General features: G+C 53.9%; 1 protein-coding gene and 1 long non-coding RNA gene across 2 annotated transcripts; one reads left to right on the top strand and one right to left on the bottom strand.

The window, feature by feature from the left end:
• Nucleotides 1-427: 427 nt before the first annotated feature.
• Nucleotides 428-6146, bottom strand: LOC142069988 (uncharacterized). The gene is made up of 2 exons (XR_012665946.1): nt 6062-6146; nt 428-790 (listed from the first exon to the last, which is right to left on the bottom strand). It is a non-coding gene; the product is annotated as an uncharacterized LOC142069988 (long non-coding RNA).
• Nucleotides 6147-6213: 67 nt separating this feature from the next.
• LOC142068335 (phospholipase A2 inhibitor and Ly6/PLAUR domain-containing protein-like) lies at nt 6214-10199 on the top strand. Its single transcript, XM_075122861.1, has 5 exons — nt 6214-6296; nt 6737-6853; nt 7313-7465; nt 7890-8030; nt 9883-10199. The coding sequence occupies exons 1-5, from the start codon at nt 6248-6250 to the stop codon at nt 10023-10025; spliced, it is 603 nt and encodes a 200-aa protein (XP_074978962.1). The 5' UTR covers nt 6214-6247; the 3' UTR covers nt 10026-10199.
• The last annotated feature ends 1094 nt before the right edge of the window (nt 10200-11293 follow it).

Genomic DNA, 11293 nt, shown 5'->3' with positions numbered 1-11293 from the left:
CATTTTTTTACCCCAATTTTTCAAATCAAAGCACTTATGCAAAATGTCAAAGAAACCAAAAAGTGTGTCCCTTCTTGAGACTTGCACGACTATTTCACAAAAAAACATTTACCAATTTTGAACCTTGTCTGCTGGGCTAAATGGTGCTGTCACCAAGCTCTTGTGTCACAGTCTTCATGGGTAGATCCCGAAGCACTTGAGAAAGGGAGAGAAGTATCGTATCACCGTTTTATAGATGGGGAAACTGAGGCACAGAACAGTGATGCAACTCATCCAAGGTCAGCCAGCAGGCCAGTGCCAGAGGCAGGAATGGCAGTGACGTGGGCTGGGGCTCAGTTTATTACTTAACTCACGAGATCAAATAATACAATACAGCTAGTTATTATTGCTGTATTACTTTATGAAGGAACAAAATATGGACACCGTGTAGAATCAAGCATGTGGGTTTATTACACACAGCGCTGGCGGAGTCTCACCGTGCTTATTAGGCTCAGAGACACCGCCAAACAATTGATTACAATGGATTATATGGATTTTCCATGGGCGGAGGGAAATGACGGGGTAGGCAGTCCCAAACCCCTGGGTAGGTCTAGCAGCAAGAGAAGATAAGCACGGTAGCCAATGGTCAAAAGATTACATAATGTCTCCGCCCACAGTCTCAAGTTGACAAATTAACATTTAGCATTTAATTAGTACTTTAATAAATGTATTAGTATAAAATATATGTTGAATTCTGATTTGGGGTCCATAGGAAGGAAGTAGCTCCTTTGATTGTCCAACAGATACATATCTAGGGGTAAAAGCAAAGAAACAGTGAAAGTATATGGCAATAAAGATTGTCTTTCAAGTTGCTTATTTGTGTCTTAAGGCAGGCATTGGTCCCTGGTTTTTAACCATCAGAGGAGTGAAATTTTGGAATAGCCTTCCAAGGGAAGCAGTGGGGGCAAAAGATCTATCTGGCTTTAAGATTAAACTCGATAAGTTTATGGAGGAGATGGTATGATGGGATAACATGGTTTTGGTAATTAAATATTCATGGTAAATAGGCCCAATGGCCTGTGATGGGCTATTAGATGGGGTGAGATCCGAGTTACCCAGGAAAGGATTTTCTGTAGTATCTGGCTGATGAATCTTGCCAATATGCTCAGGGTTTAGCTGATCGCCATATTTGGGGTCGGGACGGAATTTTCCTCTAGGGCAGATTGGAAGAGGCCCTGGAGGTTTTTCGCCTTCCTCTGTAGCATGGGGCACGGGTCATGTGCTGGAGGATTCTCTGCTCCTTGAAGTCTTTAAACTATGATTTGAGGACTTCAATAGCACAGATTTAGGTGTGAGGGTTTTTTTTTGTAGGAGTGGTGGGTGAAATTCTGTGGCCTGCGTTGTGCCGGAGGTCAGACTAGATGATCATAATGGTCCCTTCTGACCTAAATATCTATGAATCTATGAATCTATGGTTTAAAGACTTCAAGGAGCAGAAAATCCTCCAGCACGTGACCCGTGCCCCATACTAAAGAGGAAGGCGAAAAACTTCCAGGGCCTCTTCCAATCTGCCCTGGAAAAAAATTCCTTCCCGACCCCAAATATGGCGATCAGCTGAACCCTGAGCATTTGGGCAAGATTCACCAGCCAGATACCCAGGAAAGAATTCTCTGTAATAACTCAGATCCCACCCCATCTAACATCTCATCACAGGCCATTGGGCCTATTTACCATGAATATTTAAAGATCAATTAATTGCCAAAATCATATTATCCCATCATACCATCTCCTCCATAAACTTATTGAGTTTAATCTTAAAGCCAGATAGGTCTTTTTCGCCACTGCTTCCCTTGGAAGGCTATTCCAAAACTTCACTCCTCTGATGGTGTGACGAAGTGGGACTGTTCTTAACGTTTCCTCTGAATAGTGTGGGGTGCCTCAGTTTCCCCTAGGCAGTTCTTAAGTATCTAGGGGGTGGGGTAAGGGTGTATGATCATTGCAGAGCCCTAGAGGGCAGGGGTGTGCAGGGGTCTGGACACAGAGAATGGCCGACACCCTGTTTCCTGGCAACTGATGGCCTGGGCCCTTCCCCCCTGCAAGGTGAGAGCTGAAGGGTTGGAGAACAAAGGAATCAGGTGACCACCTGGCCCGGGAAAGGAACATAGCCCAGAGGAGGAGGGGCTGGAGGGGGTTTTTCAGTTTGGGGCTGGCTGGGACATGGAGTGAAGTGCAGACGTGGTTGTCTGGCTCACTGCCCCCCAAAATGGACCCAGCTGAGGGGTCCCATTCTCTGCACCTGCAAGCTCTGTTTTAGACCATGTTCCTGTCGTCTAATAAACCTTCTGTTTTACTGGCTGGCTGAGAGTCACGTCTGACTGCGAAGTTGGGGTGCAGGACCCTCTGGCTTCCCCAGGACCCTGCCTGAGCAGACTCGCTGTGGGAAGCGCACGGAGGGGCAGAGGAGGCTGAATGCTCCGAGGTCAGACCGGGAAGGTGGAAGCTGTGTGAGCTGTGTGTCCTGAAGACAGGCTGCTCACAGAAAGGCGACTGCCCCAGAGTCCTGCCTGGCTTCATGGGGAGCAGTTCCAGAGCATCGCCCGGGGACTCCGTGACAGATGGTTAGAAACCTTCACCTAATTTCAAGACTACACTTCCCAATGACCAGTTTATATCCATTTGTTCTTGTGTCCACATTGGTACTGAGCTTTAATTCCTCTCCCTCTCTGGTATTTGACCTTCTCCGGGGGTGCAGCAGTATGGGGGACTTGAACCTATGATCTCAGGCTGAATAATCACGCACATGGCAACGATTCCAGCTAAAACGTCCGCTTTAAGAACTGTTCTTCCACACCTGTTATATGATAGAGCCACTAGAAGGTGCTAGAGATCACCAGCGTGATCTATGTTGGTTTGGGAGGGTTTGATTTGTATCGGTAAATGTCGATTTCACCGCACACACATGCATGCCCCTCCCGCAGCGGAAAAATATTTCCATCGATGATGACAGACATTTACAGCTCAGTAGAGTGAGGGACATGCTGCTTGAGAGAGTTGGATGTTTTGACACGTGATGTCGACAATTAAAGGGCCTAATAAAGCTCTAACTTTCCGAATCTCAGGGTCTGCTGTCATTAAATATTCATTGTTGGACACCACCCCTGGTTTTCCCGCAGCTGTGGAAATTTAAATGGATTAAAAATTGAAATCAAAAATGCTTAAAACACCCTATCATTTCCCACAAGCATGAACATGTACGTGGACAAAAATTTAAAAAGAAAATGCTTAAACCCCATAATTTTACACAGCTGTGGAGATTTTAATGGAATCAATGCCTAAAAATCCCATACGTTTGCACAACTGGGAATTTAAATGGATAAAAATTGAAAAAAGAATGCTTAAAACAATACTTTTGCACAACGGTGGAGATTCAAATGAAAAACTGCTCCACACCCATAATTTTGCACAACTGCAGAAATTTCAGTTGCTAAAAATAGGGAAACATGCTGAAATATAAACATTGATATGATCCATCGAAACAATCAAAATAATGAAAATCCAGTTTGCCGGGCCCCTGTCTGTGTCCCAGCTCCCACTGTGTGCCCCAGCTCTGGACTCGAACCTGCTGCCAATGGACCCGCTGCAGTCCTGCCTTGATTTCCCTCGGCATCGGAGCCTACAGGTCTCTTCACAATCTCCTGGTGCAGAGCAGCCGCAAGACAGGGCGAGAGCCCCCGAAGGGTTAACATGGGTCCCGCTCCCCCAAGGGCTGTTTGCCCTGTGGGTCAGTGACCGAGGGCAGCTCTGGGAATGACGCCACCAGCGCCTGGGACTGACCCCTGTCCTGTCCAGAGACGGACACAGCACGCCTAGGGCTGGTGCCAAAGGGGCAGGGCCCAGTGGTGGGGGGATAGCGGCTCCCTAAACCCCTCCGCAGGAACCAGCCCCTCGAGGGGCCAGCGCCCCCCTGTGGCCTGCACCCGGGAGCCTGCCTTAGCCCCACTGCGCTGCCAGACTGTTAGTGGCCAAAAATCTCCCGGATTGGTTGCCGGAGCCTCTGGGAGGTCGAGCCCTATTCTGGGAGACTCCCAGCCAAACCGGGAGGGTTGGCAACCCTGCCATCCCCCAGCCACCAACGTTTCAAGGACCCCCTGGTACCCCCCGAAGCCAGGGGTCTGTGTGCGGAGCTGATAACCAGCCCTACACACTGGGGCGAGCTGAGCCGTAAACACCGAGCGCGAGTTCGCGACTGTCCCGCCCCCCTACAACAGCCGACATGGAGGGACAAGGGCCGAACGGGGAGTGGGAGACGAACGAGCCCAAAGAAAATGGCCCCCTGATGCATCTCAAGGGCGGCGTGAAGATGGCGCCCGGGAACTGTGCCCAGCATCAGCCCGTGAGTCAACGCCCTGCGCCCGGCGTCTCGGACACGAGGGTTAATCGGCGGGCGAACCAGCCGGGGGGGCCAGGCTGTTAGCCCCACCGCTCCCTCTCGGGGTCCTGAACCGAAGGGACCCTGGGGAGAGAGACCGGCCACCGGACTAAGCGTCACGGCCTGACTGTCTGCGGGGATCTCGTGTGCCAAACCCCCACCCTGCTTCACACTGGTTAATGCTGGACAGTGACAGGGTGAGGCCAATAGAGCAGGGCCCCCTTTCCTCCCATGCCAGGGGATCTGTCATGCCCCCAGCCCCCCTTCCCCCATGCCAGGGGCTCTGTGCCCCCCGCATCTCCCCTTCCCCCAATGCCAGGGGCTCTCTGCCCCCCCCCATTCCTCCTCTCCCAAATGCCAAGGGCTCTGTGCCCTCCCATCCACCCTCCCCCCAGTGCGAGGGGCTCTGTGCCCTCCCATCCCCCCTCCCCCCAATGCCAGGGGCTGTGTGCCCTCCCATCCCCCCTCCCCCCATGCCGGGGCTCTGTGCCCCCCATTTCCCCTCCCCCCAAAGCCAAGGGCTCTGTGCCCTCCCATTCCCCTCCCCCCAATGTCAAGGACTCTGTGCCCTCCCATCCACCCTCCCCCCAGTGCGAGGGGCTCTGTGCCCTCCCATCCCCCCTCCCCCCAATGCCAGGGGCTCTGTGCCCTCCCATCCCCCCTCCCCCATGCCAGGGGCTGTGTGCCCTCCCATCCCCCCTCCCCCCATGCCAGGGGCTCTGTGCCCCCCATTTCCCCTCCCCCCAAAGCCAAGGGCTCTGTGCCCTCCCATTCCCCTCCCCCCAAAGCCAAGGGCTCTGTGCCCTCCCATTCCCCTCCCCCCAATGTCAAGGACTCTGTGCCCTCCCATCCCCCCTCCCCCCAGTGCGAGGGGCTCTGTGCCCTCCCATCCCCCCTCCCCCATGCCAGGGGCTGTGTGCCCTCCCATTCCTCTCCCCCCAATGCCAGGGGCTCTGTGCCCCCCATTTCCCCTACCCCCAGTGCGAGGGGCTCTGTGCCCCCCATTCCCCTCCCCCCCAGTGCCAGGGGCTCTGTGCCCTCCCATCCCCCCTCCCCCCAGTGCCAGGGGCTCTGTGCCCTCCCATCCCCCTTCCCCCCAGTGCCAGGGGCTCTGTGCCCTCCCATCCCCCCTCCCCCAGTGCCAGGGGCTCTGTGCCCTCCCATTTCCCCTCCCCCCAGTGCCAGGGGCTCTGTGCCCCCCATTCCCCTCCCCCCAGTGCCAGGGGCTCTGTGCCCTCCCATCCCCCCTCCCCCCAGTGCCAGGGGCTCTGTGCCCTCCCATACCCCCTCCCCCCAGTGCTAGGGGCTCTAGGGTTCCTACCTCTGAGATACAAAAACCCAGGACACCCGGGATGATCCTCAGCCCGTGTCACCAGCCACTTGGGCGCTTGCACAGAGCGTCCTGGCAGATTTCCCGGGGACAGCTACCCCAGAGAAGGGGCCAGCCTGGGCAAACCTGGCACCCCTAGGCTCTGCATGCCCCCGCACTCTCCCCAGTGCCAGGGTCCCCCTCGTCCCACTCCACCGTCACCGCCTCCCAGGTGCCGGGCGCCACCCTGGCCCACGGCGCGAGTGCCCCAGGCCTGAGTCAAACCCAGGGCCGTGCACTGAGCAGCCCCCGGGCGTGTGACGAACACAGCATCCAGCCCTTACCTTCCTGGGGGGCCTCCGTGTTGACAGCCCAAGGCCATCAGCCAAAATCCTCCCCGCTTCCCATTTTGGGCAGGTTGACACCAATTGCAACATCGCCCCCGCCTCTGTCGATAACTGCCAAGCCCCGGCCTTTGCTGCGTCAGAGACCCCCGGCTCTTAGCACCGTCCGGCTGCGTCCCCGGCACCATGAGGACACCTCTCCTCTTCTGCCTCCTCTCGGCCCTGCTGGAGACAGGTGAGAACGGGCTCTCGGGGGTCTTGGACCCCTGCCCGGTGCCGACAGAAAAAGATCCACCCTGGAATAGCCGCTCTGGAGGGGAGCAGCTCTCCTCCCCGGAGTGAAATATGCCCCAGCACTGAGATCTTGCCCCTAGGCTGGGGGGCTGCTCACCACCTGTCCCGTGTGGAGGAAATTCTCCCCACCGATCTTCTCTGGGGAGATGGGGACCTCCAGCTCCCACCGAGCTCGAGGAGAGGGAAAGATTTCTCCCCCTTTCTCAGCTACCTCACTCGGTTTTGCAATGGAGGGACAGACGACATTGGCACAAACCCAAGAAATTCAGGGCCAGATCCCGGCTGGGGTCAATGGCCCGTAGCTGCACTGGAGTCAATGGGGATGGAGAGAGTGGAGTGAGGGCTGTGCCCAGGTGCATCGTGTTGCCTTTCCTTCCACAGGGACCTGTGTTTCGTGCGAGGTTTGCATCAGCGCATGTCACAGCTGTACGGGCAGTGTCCAAGTCTGCAGTGAAGATACGAATTCCTGTGGGATCATTAAAACAGAAACCGTAGTAGGTGGGTGCACCAGACCTTGACCCAGCCCCGAACACAGTCTCATTCGGAGTCAGCACTCCTTCATTCTCTTCCTAGTACCAGGAGGTGGGCATGATCTAGTGGGTTAGAGTAGGGGGCTGGAAGCCAGGACTTCAGTACTGCTTCGATCCCTGGCTTTGGGAAGGGACTGGGGTCTGGTAAATCAGAATAGCAGGGGCTGGGAGCCAGGACTCCTGGGTTCTATCTCCAAATCTGGAAGGGGAGAGAGATCGAGAGGGTTAGGTTGAGGGGTGGAAGGAGCAGTGGGTATCAGCACTCCTGGTTCTATACTGACCTTGGCTGAGTCATTCCTTCTGTATGCCATGCCTCAGTTTCCCCATCTTTAGCTTGATCATGATCACACACGTGAAGAGTTGCGATGGGGAGGCGGAGACGACGACACCAGGGAATGAAGCCTCATCTCCTCTTTCTCCCATGCAGGCGAGATTAAGAGTCCGACCTTTATGAAGACCTGTGTGTCCTCCAGCCAGTGCGGCCTCGATCCTGTTTTAATGACTTTGGGGAACGGGATATCCACGAGCACGAGCACCGCCTGCTGTATGGGGCAGGCCTGTAATACAGCCTCCTTTCCCGGTACCCAGCTCCGTCTCCGTCTCCCTGCTCCTTCTCCCTCCAGCTCTTCCCCTTCCTCACGTCCCCTTCTCCTCCTCCTGACCCCTGCAGGGGTCTCTTTGGGAGGATGGAAAAAGGATTATGAAAGAATCCTTTGGGGCGCCCCATGGACTAACACTGAGCCCCTGGCTGGGTGGAGTTTAGTGGGCGGGGCTCTAGGCTGCCCCCAGGTGTCAACCCAGCTGGCCCCACCCGGGGCGGGGTCCAGGGCTCCCTGCTGCAATCCCCTCCCCTGCCCCTGCTGCCCCCGGCTTCCTCGGAGTTACAGCGCCCCCTGGAGGGGGCCCCCGGGGCTGAGCTGTGCAGCCCCCAGCTGCTCTCCCGGCCCCGACCCGTCCTGGGTCCCGTCCCCCGAGCTGACTGCGTTTGCTCCGCTTCTTCCCAGTGCCCCCGGCTAACACCACCCTGAACGGCCTCCGCTGCCCAGCCTGCTACTCTTTGTTTTCCCATCACTGCAGTGAAGAGATCATCGACTGCCCAGGAGCCCAGACCCACTGCATCCACGTCAGCGGCACCATGAAAAGCGGTAATTGCCAATCGACTGTTTCTCCGCTCAGATTTCCCCATCCAGGAGGGAGCCACACACATGGGCAATCTCCTGCCATGGGGAAGAATTGGGCAGAGTCTCGGCACACCTGGATACTGTCCCCATGATTTCTCCTCACTGTACCTCAGTTTCATTTTAGAATTCATGAGGGTTTGAAGACAGCTGACAAGGAAGGTCTGGAAAAGCCTGCGGAGAGAAGGGGAACCAACTGAGGCTATTTTTCCTTGGGAATAAGAGAGGCGACGTGATAGAACATATGAAATTATGATTGTGATAAGGGAGATAGATAGATACATAGATAGATAGATAGATAGATAATTTAATTCTAGACCAACACCAAAAGATTAGGAGAAAATAGTTGTTTCGGGTGAAATCAAAATTAATTTTTGGGCGGCACTTTCAACAAACTGAAAAGTCAGAAAAAGTTTCATTTTGGGTCAAACGAAACATCTGGTTTTGATTTTGAGGGGTTGTTAAAGTTGTTTAAAATTTTTTTAAAAAATAAAATGTCGGAAGGAAAAGTTGTTTTGAACCAAAAGAGGGAAAAGTTTCTATTTTTTCCCCCAGAGTTTGTTTTTTTATGGGGGTTTCTTCCAACTGAAACAATTGGGCGACTTTGAATTTGCAAAATGTTCCCAAGTGGTCACATTTGCATTTTTCACTGAAAAAAAGTTTCAGCTGAAAAATGTCACTGACCACTAGAGCGGGGAGATCGAGGACTCCTGCCTGCCTGCTCTCACAGGACAGGATGTAAGCGAATGTTCAATGAAATTGAAAAGGGACAAGTTCATTCTGATGAAAGGAAACACATTTCCCAGTCAATAAACCATCAGTCCATGGAACTCCCCAGCCAAGAAATTGCTGTGGTCAAGAGTTGAGCAAGATTCGAAAAGGGATTGTGGGCTAATCAGAGAGATCAGAATAAATGATCGTAAAAATGTTGGCGGGGATAGTGGCCCTCCTCTTTCAGGTCGTGAGGGGAGCTCTAGCTCTTAGCAATCGGGACGAGACCTAGAGGAGGAGGAGATTATCCCACACGTTGGGCGGTTTTGATCCTTTCTCTGCAGAATCTAGTGCTGGCCACTGGCGGAGACGGGATACTGTCCTATGCACAGCACCCTGCACAATGGGGCCCCAAACTGCCATGCTGTCTCCAGAGCCTGCTGTTCTACAAATCAAAATAATACAGGAAAAGTGATGGCACAAACACCCTGTCCCTGGGACTCCTGCAGAAATCCCCCAGCTGGTTTGATCTGGAGGTCCCAGAGAGATTTCTTTCTTACTGGTTGTGGAATGGTACAATAGATGCCCCAACTGAGATCGGGACCTTTTTGATCCGGATGTTGCACAGACCCCTTGGCTGAGACGGGGATCCCCGCTGTGCAAGGTGCTGCATGCCCCCCCACCCTCCGGCTGAAATTGGGAGTCCCAACATGCCAGGTTCTGTACAGACCCCTTGACTGAGAGCTTCTTAGGGATCCCAGTGCTGACACCATCAGTGAGCTACACCATTGCCTGGTGAATGGTGGGGCTAACACAGGCCTGCTCCAAAGTTCATTAGGGATCAGGGCCCTACATAGAATCATAGAATCTCAGGGTTGGAAGGGACCTCAGGAGGTCATCTAGTCCAACCCCCTGCTCAAAGCAGGACTTGCCCAGGTGTCCACAGAGTGAGACTATATCAGAGCTGGGGGGGGAGACTGTTGGGGGCAGGTCTAGATGGGCAGCAGGGAGTGGCGCAGAGGAGGAGGGGGAGGGTGTTTGTATAGGGTCAGAGCCGTAAGAGGTCATAGGTCGCTAGACACTGACCCCGCTGTTTGGTCCCCCACAGGTGGGACAACCATACACACCACCATGAAAGGCTGCGCCACCGAGTCTGCCTGCACCTATAGTCAACCGTACAAACCCTTCAGGGGGTTCAGTATGAATTTCACCACGGCCGAATGCAGACCAGCCTCCCGTGTGGCTCCATAACCAACCGGACTCGTCTCTCCCAGCCCTCGTGACCGTCCTGCTGGCGAAGGTCCTCTCCTGATCCACACACCGCAGGGGGTGGGCGGGTGCCCCCCTGCCAAAGGCTCCCACGCCCCACTCGGATTCACTTCCCCTTTCGTGGGATTAACGGAATAAAACAGACAGGAGAAAATGGTCGTGTGTGGGTGTGTGTTTGTCTGTAATCATGTTGTTGGGCTCTGTGTGTATGCGTATAGTCCTGAGTCCTGGATTGTGTGTGTAACCGGGAGTCTTGGATCATTTGTCTGTGTGTGAGATCGTGAGTCTGTGCATGTGTGGGTGCGTGTCTGGGATTACATGTGTGTGTTTGTGATGATCGGGCTGATTTCTCCTGTGTTTAATTCTAGCAGGGGTCGTGGGGCTATCAGAAGCCGCACCCACCCTCCTACGGGCCCTAGAGTCATTTGGAAAAGGGGGTTTGTTTATTTGGAGGGGGGTATTTCTTAGAATATTCCAGTTTTTTTGTCATCAAACTGAAAAATGTTCAGCTGAAAAACCCGGGTTTTTTTAATCATAATTTTTTTTTTGTGGCAGAGCCCACCAACCAGGGCTGCAGACCTTAAAGGGTTAAAGAAGCTTCCCCTTCCCCCTACGCCTGGGGATGCCAGGTCAGCTCTGCTTCCTGAACAGAGCAGTTGTTGGAAAGATACCGGGCACCAGGACTGAACCTTGGACTTGGGGGGAGGACGAGCGGTGAATAAACGCAGGAGTGTTTAACCCTGGAATTAAAGGAGACACATGTGCGGCATAGCAGCTCCCTAAACCACTTTCCAGGATCCAGCCACTAGAGGGGGGAAAGACACACACTGGTATGGATCCGGGTTACATTGGTGCTACAGTAAACCACCCCACCGAGAGGGTGGGGGGAAAGTGAGTGAGCCCTCCCGTATCAACAGAGACCCACCCACCTAAGATCATGTGGCCGACCCCCTGTCCCTGCGGTGCTGCCCCTTTAAAACCTTAGATTTAAAGAAGAGAAATGATAACTTTTTTCTGTTGAGATGGCGTTAACCTGCAGAACTCCCTGCCACTGGAAACTGCCAGTGCCAGGATTCAGACATGATTGGCCATTTGGACAGAAAATGAGAGGATCTACAGTCTCATTAGAGAGATGGGTGTAAAAGGGTCACACGCCTGCCTTTTTCTGAGCCCACTGATTGCTGATTGAGGAGGTAGGAAGGAGCCCACCTGCATGGCCCAGATTATTCCATCAGTGACCTCTAGGAGGA

This window comes from Caretta caretta, chromosome 24 (assembly GCF_965140235.1).
Source record: "Caretta caretta isolate rCarCar2 chromosome 24, rCarCar1.hap1, whole genome shotgun sequence".
Taxonomy (NCBI): domain Eukaryota; kingdom Metazoa; phylum Chordata; order Testudines; family Cheloniidae; genus Caretta; species Caretta caretta.
The sequence above is the reverse complement of the archived record's forward strand: the minus strand, read 5'-3'. Positions and strand labels throughout refer to the sequence as shown.

Coding starts and splice junctions, on each gene's coding strand:
- LOC142068335 (XM_075122861.1), top strand. CDS start 6,248: ATGAGGACACCTCTCCTCTTCTGCCTCCTCTCGGCCCTGCTGGAGACA. Junction 6,854..7,312: donor TAAAACAGAAACCGTAGTAG/GTGGGTGCACCA, acceptor TCTCCCATGCAG/GCGAGATTAAGAGTCCGACC. Junction 7,466..7,889: donor TAATACAGCCTCCTTTCCCG/GTACCCAGCTCC, acceptor GCTTCTTCCCAG/TGCCCCCGGCTAACACCACC.